The following is a 25,003-nucleotide window of genomic DNA, read 5'->3' as shown; positions in this document are numbered from 1 at the left end:
GTTAATTTCTTCATAAAAAGTAGCATTCATATTTGTAGTCGCAATAGAAAATCTTCTATAAGCGTTCGGAACTGCCAGTTGCAAGATGACAGGCACCCCGCTGTGATTATGATTGATTGTAAAATAATACATTCAGTACAAATGCTGGCATAACCCTCAGACTTATGTCAGCAAAACAGAGTGAAATAAAACCATTTAAAGATTAGAAGATTTAAATATCTTGACTATGTGGCAAATCTTTTGACAGTTTCAATGTGTTTGTCCATTTTTTTATGTGCTAACATGTCTACTTTCACAACTCCAAAGGGCCCATTACCTTTCCCAAAGGTATCACTACACTTGTCTAAAACCCATCCAATCCCAAACACCTCCAACAAATTTAGAGCTCTTCATGAAAAGTGTAAAGTGACCACAAGTCTTTATTTTAATTCCCAGTGACAGAAATTGGATCTGGTTGAGGGCAGCTGCACTGCTTCATGTGATTCGCAGATGTGCAAAGTCTAACAAATTTCCATTCTCCCACCTCCCCGGCCACCTCCTGTGACAGTGGTGGGGGCCGGGTTTGGAGCGGGACTTGTGAATTTTGGACTCTATTTCTATTTTGGCTCAGCTGGACTATATCTCCAGCATCGCAAAAGTTTAGGCCCTAACACCTTCCACACTTTGTCTTGAGACAGGTGGGAAAGGACATATGCAGCGATTGGAAGATGATATCGTACAACCTGTTATCCTTGAAGGTTATTGTTGGTTGGACAGGTGGTTTGCAATGCAGAGTAATGCCAAAAGCACAGGCTCAATTCCAGCAACAGCCAAGGTTACTATGAAGGACTTTCCTTCTCATCCACACTCCTCGCCTGAGATATAGTGATCCTCAGGTTAAACTACCACTAGTTATCTCTCTTCAATGAAAGAGCAGCCCTATGATTGTCTGGTTTGTATGTAACTGTCCTGGGGATAGAAAGGGTACTTTATACAAAAACAATTCTTTGTGTTCTCCTCAGATAAAAGCAGTTAAAAAGAGAAAAAAGTTTAAAGCATCTTACCATATCTCTCAGAAATTCCTAAGAGCACCCATATCTAATTTAGCTCTCTGAAGTGCAGTCACTTTATAGGCAACAAATATTCCAATAACTCCAGTGTCCCCTACACACAATAAAATGAACAGCCAGTTCTTTTGTTGTTAGAGGTTGTGCAGGAATTCCTGAATATTGATGGCATGCAAACTAAAAACTGCTCAGGAGGCCATTTGGTGATGTGGGTGTGGGGCCATTCCGAGTCAGATGAAAAGGCATTCGCAAACCAGCAAGTGGTCTAGAGTTATTCCACCTATCTGCCTGGTACTTACCTGTTACTGTCTCCTTATTTCCAGTGTCAGTAGATTATTTAGTCCTTTGTTTCCTTCATGTGGCAATTCATAAAGACTGGTGACCCTTTGCATTGTCTTTCTGACTTTATGACTCACCGCCTGGTATTTCTGCTGAGGATTTTGATATAACATTATATATAAAGAGGCATCACCTTATAATCAGATCGTACAGGAATGAAATTAATGTGAAGGTATTTCTCAAAGAGGGAGAGATGAGAGTTTTTTTTTAACCTGTTTGAGTCATGATGTGGAACATGCCACGCGAAAGGCCAGATTCCGGAGGAACTTAGAAAAGGGAGAGCCCCACATTTTTTTTATTTTTGCCAATCTTTAATCACCCTGATCTGAATGGCTTCCTAAGGCCATTTCAGAGGCCAGTTAAGAGTCAACCACTTTGCTGTGGGGTCTGGAGTCACATGTAGACCAAATCAGGTAAAGCCAGCAGATTTCTTTTCCCAGAGAATGTGAGAATAAACCAGGTGGGTTTTCACAGCAATAAAACAAAGCAAAGCACTGCGGATACTGGAGATCTGAAGCACACCAAAACAGAAATTGCTGGAGAAACTCAGCAGGCCTAGTAGCATCTGCAGAGACAGAAAACAGTGAATGTTTCGAGTCCAGCGATACTTGTTTTGAAGAAGAATCACATTGGGCTCGAAACGTGGAACAGTACAGCACAGGAAGGGGCCTTTCAGCCCACAATGTTGTGCCAAACATGATGCCAAATTAAACCATAGCCCTCCATTCCTTGCATATTCATGTCCTCGTCCAAAAATCCCTTAAGTGCCTCTGTCGTATTTGCAAACATTAACTCTGTTTCTCTCTCAATAGATGCTGCTAGACCTGCTGTGTTTCTGCAGCAATTTCTGTTTTTACAACATTCCAGGATTAGTTTCACAGTCAGCTAAGAGTAATTGCAGATAAATAACAGGTTCATAAATTGAAATTAAATTCCACCATGTCCCAAGAACATGAACTTGAGCCTCTAGGTCTTGTGACATTGCCAGAGTGCCTACATCTCTGTTCTTAAATCTCATGAGGTTTGACAGGCAAAGCAGCAAGGTGTACAAGTTCTGATTTGTTTTAAAATCACACAATGACAAGATGTTGTTCTGGTTTAACCAAACGAGCTGTAAGTGTAGTTGTTCCTTCCTTGAGCCGAGAGAGATTTGGGATGTCTTGTCTGACATGCATTATGTTGGATAAGCATTTACTCTGCCTTGGTTGCAGGTGGCAACTTGCCAAAAGCCCAAAAAATGGGCACAATTGCTTCTTGTGGAAGAAGGATTAGGAGCAATAGTCATGATCATTTCTGTTAACAGAGTTGTCGAGACGGTCATTGGGCGGATGTGTTTGAGTGGAATGCAAACTGCTCCAATCTTTGAGTTTAAATGGCCTAGTATTGTTCACAAGAAACTGTTACACACAGAAGAGTTCGGGGTGTAGGATGCTGATAAAGTGGATCAATAAAACCTGCATTATTTGGACCCCCCCGGGCTTGAAAATGGCTGAGACCAGCTGTAAAATCCAGAAGAAACCTTGTAATACTGAAATGCTTTATGCTTCAATGTCAGCCTGATAAATTTATTCGTTATATGAATGGCATACTGTTTAATTTTCCTTGTTCATTTCTTAGATTGCTTAGTTTTTCTTTTAAGCAGGCTGCTATTTTCTTTCTGATTCTGTGTCTCATGTCTTTGAAAACATCCATCTTTCAGTTTGTTTTCACTGTTGAACCCATTTCCTATTTTATCAAGTTCGTCATATTTCATTTTGTGAGTTTTCAGTGTGTGCAGGATTGTTGCCAGGGAACTGGAAAAGGAGTGCAAAGGATGGGGATCAGCCGACAATTGGTTGGTTCCTTAAAGAGCCAGAAACCTCTGATGGCTGAGTCTGTCGTCTGCCTCCCCAAAATATATACTGCTTTTCAAAGAAGCCAGCTTTGATGCCAAATATTAATTGTAACTCACCTGCATGTTGAGAGATGTTCATTCAGATTGCTGAAGAATGCAAGAACATACATTTACTTGGTGAAAATTTGCATTTAATGTAGCAGAACTTTCCACGATGCCTCAGAGGCATGTTATCAAACCTGTATAGTCAGCAGGTCCCTGCAAAGGACAAATGAGCAACCAGCCTGTTCTTTTTTTGGTGATTTTTTTTGCTGGTCGTAGAGGCAGATTCCATTACTCATTCCATGCAGTGTGAACTTCACTATAATGTGTGTGTAGGAAACTGTATCTTCAGAAATAGCTTTGGCTAAAGAGACTCTCTGCATTGAATTGCCACATGATTGGTGTTCCAATGTTTGTTTGTTTCTTCCTAAGCAACTGTACCAAACCAAACTGCTCCAGTGACTATGTATGTATATATAGATATTTTTATGAATAAAGTATATTGTTGAAATAAACATAGAACATAGAACAGTACAGCACAGAACAGGCCCTTCAGCCCACAATGTTGTGCCGAAATACAGTTTTTCGATTTGGCACTAAAGCTTGGGACAGCTGCCACCAAGGCACAGTGAGGAAAGACCACTGTCTAAGGTCTTTCTGCCAAAGTATAAAGAGTGTTCATTTCAGTTGTCAGATCTCTCCCCATCAGAGCCTCGAAATGAACAGCTTCCTGCATGAGTAGGAAATGCCTTTGCTTTTGCAACTGTAGACACTGTCTGAGAAATATCCATATTTTGATTGTTTGTTGTTTTTCTGAACTGACTTAGAAGCTTTTTACTCAGTTATAGTCTATTTTTTTGACGAATCAAGTGTATTTTTGAAATGAGATAACAAGGTGTAGAGCTGGGCAAACACAGCAGGCCAGGCAGCATCAGAGGAGCAGGAAAGCTGACGTTTCGGGTCTGGACCCTTCTTCAGAAATAATCAGATAATTCCTAAATAAAGGTCCAGACCCGAAACGTCAGCTTTCCTGCTCCTTTGATGCTGCTTGGCCTGCTGTGTTCATCCAGCTCTACACCTTGTTATCTCAGATCCTCCAGCATCAGCAGTTTCTACTATCGCTGAGCTATTTTTGAAATGATACTTTTTTTTTGGGTTTGAACCATAAAACTTACCGACCAGACTTCTTTTATGGTTGGCAGTACAGCCCACCGATCAGTCTCTTCACTCTGTAAGAGGAAGGGTGACCTTAAACACACGCAGCTGGGTAACCTTGGCATTAGGCAGGTCCCCACGTAATGGAATATCAATACACTGCCTGACCATAACTCTATAACCTATGAACTCATGCTACCTAAAGTGAAAACCAAGCAGGACCCGTTCAAAATAGATTGCATCATCTACCTTGGAAATCTTTAAGGCACTCCAAAGTGACTTCACTGAACCTAAGCAAGTGTATGCAACACAAAATCCATCCCGAAGGTTGAGTCAATGACAGAGTCTTCACATATTCACCCATACTACAGGATAAAATATTGTAGGTTGGAGAAGCAGAGCTAGTCAAACCTACTGCATTTTGTTTTTATTTTGCCTGTATGCAGAGGCTATCCATCAGCATGTTTCCCAGAAATGTCTTTTGGGACATCCTGGCCATGCGAAGTATGTTACTGAAGCTCTGATTCTGGAAGTATCTGATGCTATTATTCATCAAAAACAAGGCACCATGGATAGCCGATGGGATACCAACCAGCCCAGATGGGGTGACACTTCATTCTGCACTGGTCCCGCAGGCAAGATAACTTTGCTGTTCGATTGTTCACAGTCACCATACTCTAACAGCTAACCTGTCATGGTTGGAGTCCAAATATTCTAAAGCTGTTCTGAGATGTTATTACACACCTCTGGAGCAGGTGGAACTTGAACACAACCTCCCCAGGCTCAGAGGTAGGGACGCTACCACAACCCAACAAGAGCTAGAGTCTATGCTGTGTGCATTGACATACGAGAGCAACCTGCCAAAGTTTCACTAACAGCCTTTCCCAAACCTGTGACCTCCCCACACTCAGAAGGACAAGGGCAACAGATGTGTTATAATGGTTTCACTGTGAAGGTCACCTCTGCGTCATGGAAATTTATTTCCAGTCCTCCTTCACTGCTGAGTCAAAATCTTGGGGCTCCCTACTTAACAACATTGTGGGAGCACCTTACCCTGGTTGGTAGGAGTTCATGTGTACAGCTTACTACCACCTTCTCGGTGACAATTAGAAATTTAGCAACAAGTACTGACCTTGTCTTGCCAGTGAAGCACAAAACCAGGAATTTGCTTAAAAAGAACATGAAAATGCAGAAGATTTTATAGAAAAAAGGGAAAACAAAGTTCAAACCAAATTGGGGTGGGGGGAGGAATAAATTTAACCAAGTGTAACTTCTAGATTGTTGCATTATTACATCGCCCTAGATTGTTTTTCAAGCAGGATGTTATATTTTTGAAAATATTGACAAGCTCTGAAAATTAACTCTGGCACATGTTTTACAGTCATTTCCTGACGCATGTGTTAGTTTTAATAGCAAGCCCAGCCATTTGATGCTTGCTATTGATTTTTAACAGGAACGCTGCTCTCCACTTCTTAATTTGTTTCAGTCCCAGAAATTGGTTAAAGGGTGACCGTGGACTTTATCTTTCACAATAATGTTCCGATATTGTATAGGTTCAGCAGAAAGGTTGCTAATCTAAGAGTGACGTGTTCTGATTAATAACCTGAAGATCTACATTCCTGCTGGGTTGGCTGCTCAAGATTTAATGTTTGGCTCAAATGTTAGAGCTGTCACTTCCAAAATGGTAATTTCAGATGACCAGCTCTCAGACTGATGAAGAATCATTCATTTTCCTTTTTTTGGGCTTCTCCCCATGACCTCTTAAACTCCCATGCTCGACTTCAGAATGTGGAAAATCCAGCATTTTGAAGGCTGCTGCACTGCTGCTAATCTGAGAGGGTTGGGCACAGATTTGACATTCACCCTCCTCAGGTTCTCACTTCTAGGTATTCTGTTGTGGAACGACAGAGGAATAGACCGAGCCCCTCCTGATCAGTGCAAACAGGGAGGATTTTTGTCACATTGACTGACTGCCACTACTATATGTGCTTCTGCCTTCATACCTGGATACAGTAAAAACTACCACATTTGAGTTCATACGACTATGGCAAGTCACAAAGGCATGTTTCCAAGCTGAGCTCTGTTCTACATTGCAAGACTGATCAGGCTTTTTAAATAAAAGCATTTATACAGGCCTGTCTTTATTTTGTCCAGGGATCATTTTTGAGCATTGCTGTTCAATCAATACATCATTAATAAAAAATTTGGAAAAGACTGATTATCCGTCCTCTTGCCTGTAGCATGTGCTCAGTGTAAGCTGATCAAGGGAATCAAAATTACTTCAGTGTAACCTTTAGATTATTCCTGATGACTTTCTCATTTAATCAGCAACCTTTCACAGGTTGAGCATCTTTAGAAATGTTGCTGAGACAAATTAATGACAGTATAAGTTGAGCTTCAATGATCAAAGTGACGTCAGTTCTTAGTAAGATTTCTAAAAGCATTGAAAACTTGCATCATCTCTGGTTGTACTTATCTCTGAGTTTACTGTAAGTGATGACTGGTTAGGACCGTAAGATGCAAGAGCAGAAGGAGGCAATTCAGCCCATCAAGTCTGTGCCACCATTCAGTGACATCATGGCTAATCTGATCATTCTCATCGCCACTTCGTTATCCCTATAACCCTCAATTCCTTCACTGACTAAAAATCCTACCTCAGCCTTGAACATGCTTAATGACCCAGCCTTGGCAGCGCTCTGCAGTAAAGAAGTCTACCCTCTGAGAGCATAAATTCCTCATCATCTCTACCTTAATTATGTGACCTGTTATTCTGAGATTGTGTCCCTGATCCTAGATTCCTCGCACAAAGGGAAACAACATTTCTGCACCTACCTTATCAAGTCTCAAAGAGACTACTTTTCCATAAGGTCATCTCTCATTCTTGTATTCTCAACCGGCACAGGCTAACGTTAATGCTTTCTCTTTAAGCTGAACTAACAAGGTCAATAAACGCTGACTCAGTCAGGGGGCACCCACATTCTGTGAACGAAGGAATTTTTAAATTAAATGCTCTCTGGAACATGGCAATGCGAGCTTCATTGTTTGTAGTTCCTCACCAATCAAGAAGTTTTTCTTTTCTCCATACCACTCGGACAATAATTACTTCACTTCCTTCGTCCATGAGATGCTAGTGAGGGATGGGCAATAATGCTGGCCTAACTATCAATGCCCACAACCCATTAACAAATAAAAATACTTACGCATTTTGTACTTCAATTTCCACCTTGTAACCCGCTCATTCAAGTTGTCTGCATCCTATCTATGTGTTCTCCACACCGTGCGTACTCATTACCGTCCACAAACATAAACACATTACTTCCGATCTTTTCATCTAAACCATCAATACGGACTGTAAGTAGCTGAGGTCCAGCACTCACCCTCATGGCACCCACAGCTAATTATGGCTTGCCAACTTAAAAATACTCTACAACAACAAAAACTGAAGTTGCTGGAAAAGCTCAAAATCCTCCTGCAGCCTCGGTGCCTCCTCAATACGACCTTGTCCCTCCACCTATCTTTGTATCATCTGCAAACTTAGCCAGAATGCCCTCAGTTCCTTTATCTAGATCATTAATGTACAACATAAAAAGTTGTGGTTCCAACACTGAACCTTGCAGAACACCACTAGTCATCAGCTGCCATCCTGAGAAAGAACCTTTTGTCCCCATTCTCTGCTTTCTCCCTGACAGCCAATCTTCTGTCCATGCTAGTACCTTGCCTCTAACACCATAGACTCTTACCTTACTCAGCTGCCTCTTGTGTGGCACCTTGTCAAAGGCCTTCTGGAAGTCCAGGTAGATAACATCCATTGGCTCTCCTTGGTCTAACTGCTCATTACTTCCTCAAAGAATTCTAACAGATTTGTCAGGCATGACCTCCCTTTGCTGACTTTGCCCTATTTACCATGAACTTCCAAGATTTCTGAAATCTCATCCCTCACAATGGACTCCAAAATCTTACCCATGACCGAGGTTAAGCTAATTGGCCTGTAATTTTCCATCTTTTGCCTTGCTACCTTTTTAAACAGGGGTGTCACGTTAGTGATTTTCCACTGGGACCCTCCCTGAGTCTAGTGATTCCTGAAAGCTCTCTACAGCTATGTCCTTAAGAGCTCAGCAATGTAGTCCATCTGGTCCAGGTGATTTATCCACTTTCAGGCCATTCAGTTTCTCTTGCACCTTCCCCTTGGTGATGGCCACCATACTCAGCTCTGCCCCCTTGCGCTATTAATCGTGTCTTTTGGGATTCTACTCGTGAAAACTGATGCTAAGTAATTATTGAGTTCCTCAGCCATTTCCTTGTCCCCCATTACTACATCTCCAGTGTCATTTTCCAGCGGTCCAATGTCCACTTTAACCTCTCTTTTGCCCTTTATATATCTAAAGAAACTCTTACAGTCCTCCTTTATATTACTGGCTAGTTTACCCTCGTATTTAATCTTCTCCCTCCTCATTTCTTTTCTTGTTGCCCTCTGTTGGTCTTTGTAAGCTTTCCCACTGCCCTACACCACATTATATGTGTTCTCTTTTGTTTTTATGTTATTCCTGAATTCCCTAGTCAGCCATGGTTGCCTCATCCTCCCGGTACCACGCTTCTTTCTCCTAGGGATGAATTTTTGCTGCATCTCCTGAATTACTCCTAGAAACGCCTACCATTGCTGTTCCTGTGTCTGTCCTGCTAGGCTCCTTTTCCAGTCAATTCTGCCCAGCTCCTCCCTTATACCTCTGTAGTTGCCCTTATTCAGTTGTAATCCCATTACTTCTGATTCTATCTTCTGCCTCTGAAATTGCAGAATAAAGATTAGGATCACTGCCTCCTAAGGGTTCCTTCACCTTAAGCCCCCTTTATCAAGTCTGCTTCATTGCACACTAAATCCAGTACTGCCTATTCCTTTGTGGGCTCCACCTCAAGCTGCTCCAAAAAGCCATCTCGTAGTCATCCCACTAATTCCTTTTCTTGCAATCCACTACCAACTTGATTTTCCCAGTTCGCCTCCATTTCAAAATCCCTCGTGATCACCATGTCTGTGCTGGAGACTTTAATAACCTCTCCTGAGTTCTCCTTTCTGGTCGTTTTTCCTTCCTATTTCCCCCCACAATGGAATCCACCCCTTCAGATGTTAAGCTGTTGCCACGTTCCAGCTAATGTGCATATCTTTGGACTGTGGGAGGAAGCAGAGCACCCGGTGGAAACCCACACAGACACGTGGGGAATGTCTGCATGGTGTCTGCACAGTCACCCGAGGTTGGGATCGAACTGGAGTCCCCGGCGCTGAGTGTCAGCATTGCTAACCACTGAGTCCTCAGAGCCTTTGAGTATTCTGTCACTGGTTTACGGGAAGTCATTGCTTCACTGCGTTGTTTTTTAAATCAAGGTGCACTTGTGCAAGTGATGAAGGGAAGTTGGAATTGCTTGGTAGTTAAGATGCTAATGAGCTACCTTTGATATTGCGTTAGAATAGATTGCAAACAATACAAAATGTCTTAGCTTATCTGTGTGGTTAACAATGTTCATTATCTTGGATAGTCTTTGATCCCTTTGTGTGTTAACAAAAGAAACAGAGAGAGGTTCACAAGCAACAGCTTGAATTTATGCTGAGCCTTTAATGTAACAGAGTGCTTCATAGGAACATTATAGAATAAAACATGACGCTGAGACCACATCAAAACTCTGGTCAAAGATGTCCGGTTGAAGGAGTGTCAAGGTTCAAGGCTTACAGAAGAAAGTGAGATGGAGAAGTGTGACATTCCGGAGCTTGTAGCCCTAAACAACTAAAGGCACAGCCACTAGCAGTGGAATAGTTAAAATCTGGGATGCACAATTGGCTAGAGTTCGAGGAGCAGAAATAGAGTCATAAAGATCAGCATGAAACAGACCATTCAGTCCAACTCATCCGTGCTGACCAGATATTAATCTAATCACATTTGCCAGCATTTGGTCCATATCTCTCTAAACTCTTCCTACCATATACCCACCCGGATGCCTTTTAAATGTTGTATTTGTACCAACCTCCACCACTTCTTCTGGCAGCACATTCCGTACATGCGCTACACTCTGCATGAAAATGTTGCCCCTTAGGTCACTTTTAAATCTTTCCCCTCCTCACCCTAAACTTATGCCCTCTAGTTTTGGACTCCCCTATCTTGGGAAAAAAAGACTTGGCTATTTACCCTATCTATGCCCCTCATGATTTTTTAAACTTCTCTGTAGTCACCCCTCAGCCTCTGACACTGCAGAGAAAATAACCCCAGCCTATTCAGCCTCTCCCTGTAGCACCATCCCTCCAACCCTGGCAACATCCTTGTAAATCTTTTCTGAACCCTTTCAGGTTTCACAAAATCTTTGCGAAAACAGGAGTGAACAGCTGACTGGCTGTGAACCTACAAGCATCTCTGGGCATCGGAATTTTGCTCCAAGAAAAATAAACAATATTTAAGGGCAGGTCGACTTTTACAAAGCTAAGAAGGAGTGAAGCTGTCGAGAGATTTGAAAAAGGAGGCATGAATGTTAAGACCATGGAGTTTCTTGACCAGGACTCAGTGTCGTTCTGCATGCACACAGATGGTGGGGGATCAGGAATTGCTGTAAATAAAGGCGAGGGGATGGACTGATAAAGCTGAACATTGCACAGGCAGTCGAGCTTCTGAATAAGAATAACTGTGAAGCACTGGGGTCCTGGGGGATGGATAATAGGCAGAGAGCAGTTCAAAATGTTTTTTTTTAAAAGAGACAAGGCTATCCACTGATGCATGAAAGCGCAGTATGATTTTTGTTTTTGTGCCATAATGTGAAGAACAGTTGAACGGAAAGAGATCTATTATAAATATCGCTTTGCATGCACTCTCACGCTGAAATAAAGCAGTGTAATCATTTGAATCTATGCACCAAGTTGCTCATCCAGGCCACCTGCAGAGGAATCATAAGTCAACACGTGCAAAAGACTTCAAAATCCACTGCAGATCACAGAGGGATATTATGATTATTATTGTGTCCCTGGGCCAGGCTAAGGGACACTTAATTATATGAGTCAACTCCCTTTAAAAACAACAGAGGGGATGGGGAATTATAACACTGACCCCAACAAATAGAAAGACATATATATGTGTGTGTGTGTGTGTGCTGGCTCTGGATTTGAAATAGCCTTTGGTCTTTTGCTGGTTTTGGTACAATCATTGTTGGAATTGCTATCATTGGACCAATTGCCTGTGGCGTTAACCATTGCTACAACATAGTTTCAACAGTAGGCACCTTTCATAACACTAGTTTTTATCATGGACAGCAAGTTAGTAATCTCCCCTTATAGTGGCCATCGGGTATGATGGCCTTGATTTATTTCTGTAATTTTAAATTTTGACTTGACAGTAAAAGGACACAAGAAGTCAAAATGTTTTGTCTTGTACTCACCAGGACTCAGATGCTGGAAATCTACTGGTAAAGGAAACACCATCATTGCTATGGAGATACAGCAAGATGAGAACTAAGATTGACAGTTAACTGTTCTTGCTGCATCTCCACACCAATGGTGTGCAACTAATGAGCACTTTCTTCTCATGTTGTATAAATTGCTGTCCTCTTTTTCCAGGTCATTTTTACCCACCTATTCCTGATGATTGCAGGGCAATAAGCTTCAGTTTGTATCCCGTTTCGGCAATTTTTAAGCTATTGTCATTCCCCAGTGCTTCACAGTTATTCTTATTCAGAAGCTCGACTGCCTGTGCAATGTTCAGCTTTACCAGTCCATCCCCTCGCCTTTATTTACAGCAATTCCTGATCCCCCACCATCTGTTGCCTCTCCCCTCTCACAAGCAGATTGTAGCATGCCAAAGCAGATCATTTGACCCTTCATGTTTGTGCTGTTCCTTTCAAAGAAGCATGCAGTCCATTGCCTTTCCCTTCCCCCTTTTCCTCATTTTTCTACTCCTACTCAGAGAACTGTTCTTGCCAGGAGTTTTTATGCGTCATGGAGATTTTGATTCAACACAATGTAGAAGTTGATTCCAGAATGGAAGAGGTCAGCAACAGTGCCATCAAGCTGCATTTGCTTCTCATAACCTGTTCACTGATGCTCTGTTTGAGTTCTGCTGGGGCTGCCAATTTTGACCTGGTGTAGTATTTCACAAAACTGAAGTCAGTTGGAATCATGAGGGGAGATTTCTTTGCTGCTTGATGCACGGAAGATGGTTGTGGATGTTGGAGGCCTGTCATTGAGTCATATAGCCTTCAGGCTGTTCATCCATGCCAACAATGTCCCCAGAGTAAACTAGTCCCACTTCCGTGCATTTGGTCCACATACTTCAAAATCTTTCTTAGTCATGTACCTATCCAAATGTATTTTTAAATGTTGTACCTGTGCCTGCTTCTACCATTTCCTATGGCTCTTCATTTCACATACGAACTACTCTCTGTGTAAAAAAGGTTGTCCCTAAAACTTTCTCCCCTCACCTTAAAAATATGCCCCATAACTTTGCTATTTAGCTTACCTGCACCCCTCGTGATTTTATTAGCCTTGATAAGATCACCCCCCCAACCTCCTACGCTCCAGTGGAAAAAATCCCAGCCCATCTTTAGAACTAGAACCCTCCATTCCTAGCAACCTGCTGGTAAATCTTTTCCGAACCCCCTCCAATCCTTCCTGTAGCAGGGTGAGCAGAACTGCACGTAGGCCTCCAGAAGAGGCCTCACTTCTGTCCTGCACGACCTCAACGTGACATTCAGCTCCTAAACGCAAATGTCAACAAAGTCAACTCAGTTCTGCATGCGTTCCCAGAGTAACATCCAAGGCCCAACCACCTTCAATTTCTTCATCACTGACCTTCCCTCCATCATAAATTTAGAAGTGGAGGTGTTCACCGATAATTGTCCAATGTTCAGAACCATTCGTGACCTCTCAGATAGTGAAGCAATCCATTCTGAAATGCAGCAAGATGTGGAGATACTTGAAATGACAGGTGACAAGTAACATTTCTGCCACATGCAAGCCTGGCAATAGCCATCTCCAACAAGAGAGAATCTAATCACTGCCCTTTGACATTCGCTGGAGCCACCATCACTGAATCCCATACTATCAACATCAAGGCGTAACCACTGAACAGAAGCTGAACTGGGCTAGCCACACAAGTGCAGACATTACAAGGGTAAGTCAGAGGCTGGGAATTCTGCAGTGAATAACTCACCTCCTGACTCCCCAAAGCCTGGCCACCATCTACAAGGCACAAGTCAAGAGTGTGATGGTCTACTCCCCACTTGCCTGGATGAGTGCAGCTCCAGCAACATTCAAGAAACTTGACATCAGCCAGGACAAAGCTGCTATAGTTTGATTAGCACCACATTCATCAAATACCCATTGCTCCCTCCACCAACACTTATTAACAGCAGTGTGCACTATTTACAAGAGGCACTGCAGAAATGCACTAACCCACCATACCACCTATAACCACTTACATTGAGAAAGTCAAGGGCAGCAGATACATGGGAGTACCACCACCTGCCAGATCCCATCCAAGCCACTCACCATTTTGACATGGAAATATATCATTGTCCTTTCAGTGTTGCTGGGTCAAAATCCTGGAATTGCTCCCTGACAACATTGAGGGTCTGCCCACCACACATGGACTGCAGCCATGGAAGAGGGCAGCCTGCCACCCAAACCTGCCCTTGAGGAGGAGATGGGTACCAAATGCGTATCAAGCTGGTCAGAGCTGCACCCCTTAAAGGAATTTTTCAAAAAATAGTCGGGATATCACAGGGAACACCAAAGGGGAATCTTTGCACAGCTCATGGATAGTTTCAATGAACTAAAAATCAGGGATTGTATCTTCACATCGCAACACTTTACGAGGACAGCCATTTGAGTGTATGTGGTGCCTTCGGAGTAGAATACTATCAAACAACAAGTGACACTGAGCCACGTGAGAAGATATGAAGTGGGAGGTGGCTGGACACGAGAGGCAGATCAAGGGGTGACTCAAAGCAGGAGAGTGAGTTTGAAAGGCAGAGAGGTTTCAACAAGGGAATTCCAGAGCTTAGAATCTCATCCGTTGCAGACACAGTGGTCAATGGTGGAGGGAAGGAAATGTGAGATCCACAAAGACACCAGCACAGAGCTCAAGATTGGCCTTAAATAGATAGGGAGCTTGGGCATCATGGAGTGATTTGAGGGTCCAGCTGAGAATGCTGCCATAAAATAACATCTCCTGTTAGAAACAAATGGAATCATTCATACAATAAACACAAAGACCATTGGTGAGCAGGCCCATTCTGATGGACATAGTCCTGCATGTTACACAACAAATCAGCAAGAACATTTCAGTTTTGTTTGAAACTCTTTTAGTCTTACATGACTTGAAAGGGTACAGAAAAGGAATGTAGCCAGAGTTGGAGGGTTTGAGCTATAGGGAGAAGCTGCATAGAGTGGGGCTATTTTCCCTGGAGCATTAGTGACTGAGGGATGACCATATAGAGCTTTATAAAATCATGAGGGGCATAGGTAGGGTGAATAGCCAAAGCCTTTTCCCCAGGGTAGGGGAGTCCAAAACTAGAGGGCATCGGTTTTAGGTGAGAGGGAGAAGATTTAAAAAGGATCTAACCAGCAACTTTTTCATGCCAAGGGTGGTACATGTATGGACTGAGCTGCCAGAGGAGTTGGTGGAGATGGGTACAATTATAACATTTAGAAGACAGCTTGATGGATATACAAGTAGGAAGGGTTTAGAAGGATGTGGGCCAAATGCTGGCAAATGAGATCAGTTTCGGATATCTGGTCAGCATGGATAAGTTGGACCGAAGGGTCTGTTACTGTGCTGCATATCTCCATGAATCGTGTACATTTCCTACAATGCAAAGCTGCCAGAAACCATTCATTTTCCCCAACAGTCCAGACATAAATATTTCACTGGCCCAGTAAATGAGAAACTGCTATTCCCAGTAGTTGGGACAGAGAGCCCAGGCAGTTTTTATTGGCCCCGGCTCTGTTTTGTGACTGTACACAGGAAGGGAAGCAAGCTGTTTGCAATGGCAGAGCATCTAAACCAACAGCTATAGGTGGCTGGGTTGCTGATACTAGTTGCATATGGTCAGGTTGGCGTGGAGGAGGAGCAGTTGACCCCTGTCCACCCATTGCAACGCAGTCCTGCTCCTGATACATCCATCCTAACCATACACCTACTACCTTCCCCTGGACTGTTACACTGTGCTCATTACTCAACTGAAGAATTAGTCTCTCTTTACCAGACCAGCCTTTCTCATTGCCACTGCTTTTTGAGGTGTTCCACGACAGGAGAATATTCCCAAATTGCATTCCTCAACAGAGGATTAATCTTCCGTTTCTAGACACTCTAGGACAATCTGAGGGAGCTGACCCCTGTGCTAGTCTGTGTGATTGCAGTGTACCACAGTAATCCCTATATTTTCTCTCGCCCTGCGGTCCTTTTTTTGCCCCCGTGTTTAAGCTGATGTGAAGTACTTTCGGACGGTTATCAAAAAAAAGCAACAGCTGCATTTATATAGTGCTACTTGACATCTGGACATCTCAAAATGCTGGTGACAGGAGAAGTATCTTTGAGGTAAGGTCACTGATGTTCCAGAGCAGTAAATTTGCACACTGTAAGCTCCTTACCAGGTAGGATAAGAGGTTGAGTGGGTGACTATATAGAGTTTCAGAAAATCATGAGAGATTGAGATAAGGTGTGTGGTGGGTGTCTTTTACCTGAGATGGGAGATTTCAAGACTAGGGAGTGTATCTTTAAGGTAGAGGAGAAAGATTTTAAAAAAGATGTAAGGGGCAGCCTTTTCACACAGAGAGTGGTTCGTGAGTGCAGTGAACTTCCAGAGAAAGTGGTGAATGTGGGTACATTTCCACTGTTTAAAACACATTTGAATAAGTACATAAATAAGAAGTGTTTGGAGGGATATGGGCCAGGAACAGGCAGCTGGGACTAGTTTAGTTTGGGATTATAGTCAGCATGAACTGGTTGGACTGTAGGGTCTGTTTCTGTGCTGTAAGGCTCCATGGCTCTTTGAATGAACATCGTCCATGGCATCTAGGATAGTTCACAGCTCCTTTTACAAAATAATCTTCTATGCCCACCTGACAGAGCAGATGCGGCCTTGGTTTAATGTCTGATCCAAACAGTAGCAGCATAGACCATGTAGCACTCCTTTAGTACTGCAGATTTTTGGACTCAATCTGTGAAATGAGTCCTGAGCCTTCACAATCTCTGACTCAAGAGGCAGGAGATTTTCCAGGCACACTGCCGATTACAAAGTGTACTGGTAAAATGTATTGACTGTGGTAAATACAATCTATTCATTCAGGTTAATAAAATGTGAGGCTGGATGAACACAGCAGGCCAAGCAGCATCTCAGGAGCACAAAAGCTGACATTTCGGGCCTAGACCCTTCATCAGAGAGGGGGATGGGGTAAGGGTTCTGGAATAAATAGGGAGAGAGGGGGAGGCGGACCGAAGATGGAGAGAAAAGAAGATAGGTGGAAAGAGTATAGGTGTGGAGGTAGGGAGGGGATAGGTCAGTCCAGGGAAGACGGACAGGTCAAGGAGGTGGGATGAGGTTAGTAGGTAGGAGATGGAGGTGCGGCTTGGGGTGGGAGGAAGGGATGGGTGAGAGGAAGAACAGGTTAGGGAGGCAGAGACAGGTTGGACTGGTTTTGGGATGCAGTGGGTGGAGGGGAAGAGCTGGGCTGGTTTTGGGATGCGGTGGGGGAAGGGGAGATTTTGAAGCTGGTGAAGTCCACATTGATACCATTGGGCTGCAGGGTTCCCAAGCGGAATATGAGTTGCTGTTCCTGCAACCTTCGGGTGGCATCATTGTGGCACTGCAGGAGGCCCATGATGGACATGTCATCTAAAGAATGGGAGGGGGAGTGGAAATGGTTTGCGACTGGGAGGTGCAGTTGTTTATTGCGAACCGAGCGGAGGTGTTCTGCAAAGCGGTCCCCAAGCCTCTGCTTGGGTAGAGGAAGCCACACCGTGTACAATGGATGCAGTATACCACATTGGCAGATGTGCAGGTGAACCTCTGCTTAATATGGAAAATCATCTTGGGGCCTGGGATAGGGGTGAGGGAGGAGGTGTAGGGGCAAGTGTAGCATTTCCTGCGGACGCAGGGGAAGGTGCCAGGTGTGGTGGGGTTGGAGGGCAGTGTGGAGCGAACAAGGGAGTCACAGAGAGAGTGGTCTCTCCGGAAAGCAGACAAGGGTGGGGATGGAAAAATATCTTGGGTGGTGGGGTCGGATTGTAGATGGCGGAAGTGTCGGAGGATGATGCGTTGTATCCGGAGGTTGGTGGGGTGGTGTGTGAGAACGAGGGGGATCCTCTTTGGACGGTTGTGGCGGGGGCGGGGTGTGGGGGATGTGTTGCGGGAAATGCGGGAGACGCGGTCAAGGGCGTTCTCGACCACTCTGGGAGGAAAGTTGCGGTCCTTGAAGAACTTGGACATCTGGGATGTGCGGGAGTGGAATGCCTCATCCTGGGAGCAGATGCGGCAGAGGCGGAGGAATTGGGACTAGTGGATGGAATTTTTGCAGGAGGGTGGGTGGGAGGAGGTGTATTCTAGGTAGCTGTGGGAGTCGGTGGGCTTGAAATGGACATCAGTTACAAGCTGGTTGCCTGAGATGGAGACTGAGAGGTCCAGGAAGGTGAGGGATGTGCTGGAGATGGCCCAGGTGAACTGAAGGTTGGGGTGGAAGGTGTTGGTGAAGTGGATGAACTGTTCGAGCTCCTCTGGGGAGCAGGAGGCAGCACCGATACAGTCATCAATGTAACGGAGGAAGAGGTGGGGTTTGGGGCCTGTGTAGGTGCGGAAGAGGGACTGTTTCACGTAACCTACAAAGAGGCAGGCATAGCTGGGGCCCATGCGGGTACCCATGGCCACCCCCTGTGTCTGTAGGAAGTGGGAGGAATCGAAAGAGAAGTTGTTGAGGGTGAGGACAAGTTCAGCTGGGAGGATGAGGGTTTCGGTGGAGGGGGACTGGTCAGGCCTGCGGGACAGGAAGAAGCGGAGGGCCTTGAGGCCATCTGCATGTGGAATGCAGGTGTATAGGGACTGGACGTCCATGGTGAAGATGAGGTGTTGGGGGCCAGGGATTTGGAAGTCCTGGAGGAGGTGGAGGGCGTGGGCGGTGTCACAGACGTAGGTAGGGAGTTCCTGGACCAAAGGGGAGAAAATGGAGTCCAGATAGGTGGAGATGAGTTCAGTGGGGCAGGAACAGGCTGAGACAATGGGTCGACCAGGGCAGGCAGGTTTGTGGATTTTGGGAAGGAGATAGAAACGGGCCGTGTGGGGTTGGGGAACAATGAGGTTGGAGGCTGTGGGTTTGAGGTCCCCTGAGGTGATGAGGTCACATGACCATCATGGGCCTCCTGCAGTGCCGCAGTGATGCCACCTGAAGGTTGCAGGAACAGCAACTCATATTCTGCTTGGGAACCCTGCAGCCCAATGGTATCAATGTGGACTTCACCAGCTTCAAAATCTCCCCTTCCCCCACCGCATCCCAAAACCTGCCCAGTTTGTCCCCTCCCCCCACTGCACCACACAACCAGCCCAGCTCTTCCCTTCCGCCCACTGCATCCCAAAACCAGTCCAACCTGTCTCTGCCTCCCTAACCTGTTCTTCCTCTCAACCATCCCTTCCTCCCACCCCAAGCCGCACCTCCATCTCCTACCTACTAACCTCATCCCACCTCCTTGACCTGTCCGTCTTCCCTGGACTGACCTATCCCCTCCATACCTCCACACCTATACTCTCCTCTCCACCTATCTTCTTTTCTCTCCATCTTCAGTCCGCCTCCCCCTCTCTCCCTATTTATTCCAGAACCCTTACCCCATCCCCCTCTCTGATGAAGAGTCTAGGCCCGAAACATCAGCTTTTGTGCTCCTGAGATGCTGCTGGACCTACTGAGTTCATCCAGCCTCACATTTTATTATCTTGGATTCTCCAGCATCTGCAGTTCCCATTATCACTATTCATTCAGGCTTCTTGTTTGGTCTTATAAAGATCTCAACAATGTACACAATGGTCGCAGATTGCTTAGAGAATGCAGTCCAGTCCTTTTTACCTGGCTGAATGGAGCAGCATAGCAAATTGTGAAGCTAATTGATAACCTCTCTTTGCGTATTGGAAGATTTATTGTGAGTCTTGCAGCCCTTAGCATTTTTCTCTGGAGAATGTGCTTGAACAGCACTGAAGTGTGGCCGGTTTTCTCATTTGCAACCAAATCATTAACTGCAACAAAGCAGGCAAGCTATTTTTAGCAAGCTCTTGACATCAAAGTGACGTGGCTGCCACACTTGTGTTATTTTAGGAGTCCGGGGAGGAAAGAGATCATCTGTTAAACATCACACTGCCTGGGTGAGGTGGCTGTTGGACCCTGTTTGAGATGATGGATTGTGTGTGTGCATGTAGAATACTGATAGGGGTAGAATTGGAAAATTTGGCTCCCAGCTCCAATTGATGAATGAGTGAGTGATTTTTATTATCAAGTGTATTTTACAGTGAGAAAAGCAGTCAAATACAGTGAAATGTTTTTCCACTGTCACCACAGCCCAGCACCATTTTGAATAGTTTTAAGAATAAGGGAAAAAAATAGCAAGACATAGCTGAAAGAGAGACCATCAGTCCTGAGCCATCCCCTCATCAGTGACAGAGATAATAGGAACAGCAGATGTTGGAGAATCTGGGATAATAAGGTGTAGAGCTGGATGAACGCAGCCGGCCAAGCAGCATCATAGGAACAGGAAGGCTGATGTTTTGGGATGAAGGGTCTAGGCCCAAAACATCAGCTTGCCTGCTCCTCTGATGCTGCTTGGCCTGCTGTGTTCATCCAGCTCTACACCTTGTTATCTCATCAGTGACAACTGTGCCACCATTCCTCCTCCGACGCCTCCTCCTGTCTGCACCCGATACCCGACCTACGATGAAGTCGCCGCTCTTCAGGTGCCATATTTCACCGCTAGGCCAATTCTCCTCTACCACGCCGCACCCCCGCCCCCAACATCAGAGCCGCGTCTCTTGGCACTCCTCAGTGTCAACGCGATGCCCTGCTGCCGTTGACAACGCCAAACCTGACTCTAGACGAATTTGCCCAGCCCTCAGGCAGCGCCTTCCGTTGCTGGGCCTACCTCGCCTGTGTCGCCGATTTGGCAGCCACTGATTGCGATGATGGCTCCCACGCTTGACTCGGAGAAGTAAGTAGGGGCTCACTCATTGCCACCACGAGGCCTGTGCTGGGCCCACCCAAATCCTGAATTTCTGAAGAAGGCTCTAGGCCCGAAACGTCAGCCTTCCTGCACCTCTGATGCTGCTTGGCCAGCTGTGTTCATCCAGCTCTACATCTTGTTATCTCACCCAAATCCACGCTGGGATTCCTCGCTGCTGATGGTAAGAAAAGTAAGTGAGTAAATAAATTACAAAAAGAAAAGAGAGAAAGGAAAAGGAAGGCAGTCGGAGCGGGTGAGCCCCAACTCAAGCCCCCTTCTCCACAGCCATCTTGATGATGTGAGACCCCAAGTACACACATCGGAACGATTGCTCCTTTGCAGTCACCCGCAGCGTAAGTCTCAGAGCTTTTGCACTCTACTGTTGGTTCAATCTCTTGATGCTAAGCACACTCGCCTACCTCTTGATTTGATCCCTTTGCGCGCTGAATTGTTTTAAAACAAGATCGGCCCGCTTGAAACAAAGGTGTGCACTTGATGTAGCATCTTTTACAGCCCCCAAAACATCTCCAAGTGGTTTACACAGTGAAGTGCTTTTGTATTGGATGCTGAAAGCGATCAAGCAGCTTTGACGTGGGGGGAGGGTGTGGTGTGGAGAAAGACGGAACTATTTTGGGCAGATGATCTTTCATCGGAATTGGAGAAACGTTAGAGGTGTAACCAGTTTTAAGCAAGGGATTGAGGTGTGGTTGGTGAGTGTGTGAGTGGAGGAAAGTACTAGAATGGCGGTGTGATCTGAAAATGGCGCATTGGATAAAAATGCTGTAACATGTATGAGTGAATAACAGTATTACGTCGTTTTGATTAGCCTGTCTCAATGTCCAGCCTTCCCACCTGCCACAGTTCCCCTCCCTACCTCCCCACCTATACTCTCTCCACCTATCTTCTTTTCTCTCCATCTTTGGTCCGCCTCCCCCTCTCTCCCTATTTATTCCAGTTCCCTCTCCCCATCCCCCTCTCTGATGAAGGGTCTAGGCCCGAAACGTCAGCTTTTGTGCTCCTGAGATGCTGCTTGGCCTGCTGTGTTCATCCAGCCTCACATTTTATTATCTTACAGTTCTCCCCTGTTGTTTTTTCTCCCCATTTTCCACCCCCAACTTGCCTATGTATTTGTTAAGAACCCTTTCTAAACTCTTAACTTTGCCCCCCCGCCTCAGCCCTGAAGAAAGACCATTGACCTGAGATATTAATTCTGATTCCCTCACTGCCTGAGTAGATCCTGCATGTCTACTGAAAGGCAACAACCGACACCCACCAGCAGTAAAGTGAAAATGACAAGGACACCAGAGAGCCTAAACTTTGTGCTTGTATCTACTGGAGGGGGATTCGATTCATAACCTTCTGATCCAAGAGCAAGGATACTGTCCGCTGAGCCACAGCTGCTCCTGCAATCCTCTCCCTACAACTTCATCTGAAAAACATGGCAGTTTGCTCTTCTTCTGTTCCCACTCCACACCTCCCTGTCTGTTAAATTGCTACCCCATTCTCCAACCTTCTCCCATCTCCACCCAACCGTAAGGCTGAAAGAATTCAGTTGGGAGTTAACAGAATTAGATTTCTGGAGAGATCTCTGATCTGTGCCTCCTAATTTACGTGAGCGGGGTTAGTGAGGTAATGAAAGGAACAAATTTAAATGTTGAAAGCCCCTTACACTGAGTTAGGACATCCTAAATCTCTTTGCAGTCAATAAGCGAAGGATTCTGAAGTGTGGTAGAATCCCTAAAGTACAGAAGGAGACTATTCAGCACATCTAGTGTGCACTGACCCTGTGAAGAGCATCCCACCCTATCTCTGTAACCCACATTTCCCATGGCCAATCTACCCAAACTGCACAGCTTTTATGATTTTGTACTTTTGTACCTAAGATGGCGTGAAGGTCATGTGGGCCCAGTGTGCACCCTGAGTGGGCCCAGCACCCACCTCGAGTGGGTCCAGCGCGCACCTCGAGTGGGCCCAGCGCGCACAAGGAGTGGGCCCAGCGCGCACCTCGAGTGGGCCCAGCGCGCATCCCGAGTGGGCCCAGTGCGCACCAGGAATGGGCCCAGCGCGCACCTCGAGTGGGCCCAGCACGCACCCCGAGTGGGCCCAGCGCGCACCCAGAGTGAGCCCAGCCTGCACCTCGAGTGAGCCCAGCGCGCACCCCGAGTGAGCCCGTCGTGCACTCTGAGTGGGCCCAGCATGGACCTTGACTGAACCCTTACTTACTTTTCTGGGGCGGGCACAGGACCTGGCATTAGAATCAGCAGCTGCTACATTAATGTAACGAGGTAGACCCAACAACAAAAGATGGTGGCTGGGTCTGGGGTAGGTGGCAGCGAGGACGAGAGATGATGTTGCAGGTATGGACGAAGATGAGCTGGCTCAGGACTGATAGACTGTCTTTAAACTCTTGTGTTTTTCTGTTTCTTTCCCTTCTTCTTAAATATTCAAAATGGAACCGGATTTTGGTAGAGACTTTTGGAGAGACTTTTCATTGTATTTTATTGTTTTTCTCACTGTAAAATACGTGTGGCAATAAATTATTCTGTTCAATTCAAGTTCGCTAATATTTTTCATGAGAATTTGTGCTTTAAGAATCTAAGCTGACGCTGTGAGTGGCAACTGATAAACTTTACGCTGTGCTCACGGGATTACATGTGACTATAAAGCTAATTCCAAACCTGACCACTTGGTGGAAACCCACGCAGACACTGGGAGAATGTGCAAACTCCACGCAATCAGTTACCCAATTCTGGATGACAAACCCAGTCAGTCCCTAGCCCGAACCACTGTGGTCACTGTTGTAATGTGCATTAAAAAGGGATCTGTTTTAGGAGCTGGGAGCATCCAATTCTACTGATTAACGTTCTAACCTTTGGGGGAATTTATGCTTGGGAAACAACCTGATAGTCATTATGGTACTGATTATTTCATAGAGACATATAGGGGCAGATATAGTCCATTCAATTCATCAAACATTCTCTGCTTTCATTCGGGCTGTGGCCAGTCATTCACTCCGGGGCCTTTCTCCCCACGCTTTCGCCATGGGCGTTTAGAAATCTCTACTTCTCAATATGTTTACAGCCTGTGCTTCCACAGCCCTCTGACGTAGAGAATTCCAACAATTCACCACCCTAGGTGTAAAAACAAAACAAATTCCCCTCCTCTTGGTCCTGAATGGATTTTCCACTTATTTGAGAAATAGCATTCATCGTCAAAGAGTCTTCATTCCTTCATGAGATGCGTGTGTCGTTACCAAGGTCGGTATTCAGTTGATTGTCATTCGTTGGTCAGCATTTGAATTCCCCTCCATCATAAGGTCAGAGGCTGGGATGTTTTTTGGTGACGCACAATATCCTATTCTGGCGAAAAGACCTTGGCTACAGACAAGGTGAATAGCCAAGGCCATTTCTCCAGGGTAGGGGGACTCCAAAACTAGGTGTCAGGTGAAATGGGAAAAGATTTAAAAGGGACCTGAGGGGCAACATTTTCATGCATAGGGTGGTAATGTCTATGGAATGAGCTGACGCCCAGTTGTTCTGGTGCAGCGTGGCTCACTTACCCATTTCCGAGTTAACCGTATTGCAGTCAATCCGGTGTCACATATTATCTAGACCAGACAAGGACACCACATTTCCTTCCTTAAAGGGCATGACTAAACCAGACAGGTTTTTGCTATACAACTGATGGTAGTTTACAGGCCCTATTACTGAGAGTAGCTTTATCTTCCAGATTATTAATTAAATGTGAATGGTAGAAATTAAACCTGTGTCCCTCAAGCAGTTACCTGACCTTTCTGAAATACGAGTCCAGTGACATCACCCCTCTGCCACCATGACGCAACAGTGGGATGCAAGAAGCCATTCAGCCCACTGAGTTGTCCCGTCAGCTTTCTGAAAGAGGTTTCTATTTCCCCAATTACCTTTTTGTTTCAAAAATTTGAATACTTCTCAAAGCTACTAACCAACTCCATTCTGCTTCCCATCACTGTTTCTGGCTGGCTACTGGGGCTGAGTCAGAGAAGGATCGAGCAGTTCGATACTGAAATGATTTTTTGTTTCCTCTTTTCTGGTTACAGTACAGGATAGGACAACTGTACACTATCAGCAAGCACAGTCATGAGCAGAGCGACAAGGGCGAAGGGGTGGAGGTGGTTAAGAATGAACCCCACGAGGACCCTGTACATGGAAAAGGGCAGTTCACGGAGAAGAGAGTTCACTTGTCCAGGTAAGCTGTGCGCCGCCAGCAAGCGGGAGTGGGTGTACATTGGGAGAAACCTTCCTGAGATTTAACATACAGAAGCTCCACCAGAAACACCGGAAGGCTAATAAACTGGGAAATGGAGGGTTTGCACTGCTCTCTGAGACAGCGGTAATGCA

General features: G+C 45.3%; 1 protein-coding gene across 1 annotated transcript in view; it reads left to right on the top strand.

Annotated features, from left to right (window-relative positions):
• Nucleotides 1-25,003, top strand: part of LOC125462276 (cytoplasmic phosphatidylinositol transfer protein 1-like) — a 215,667-nt gene that overhangs the window by 68,354 nt on the left and 122,310 nt on the right. The window contains exon 3 of the mRNA XM_048552115.2: nucleotides 24,703-24,851. Within this exon, the coding sequence (XP_048408072.1) occupies nucleotides 24,703-24,851 (149 nt within the window). The remainder of the gene's footprint in view (nucleotides 1-24,702; nucleotides 24,852-25,003) is intronic.

This window comes from Stegostoma tigrinum, chromosome 23 (assembly GCF_030684315.1).
Source record: "Stegostoma tigrinum isolate sSteTig4 chromosome 23, sSteTig4.hap1, whole genome shotgun sequence".
Classification (NCBI taxonomy): domain Eukaryota; kingdom Metazoa; phylum Chordata; class Chondrichthyes; order Orectolobiformes; family Stegostomatidae; genus Stegostoma; species Stegostoma tigrinum.
Note: the sequence above shows the minus strand (reverse complement) of the source record. Positions and strands in the feature narration are given on the sequence as shown.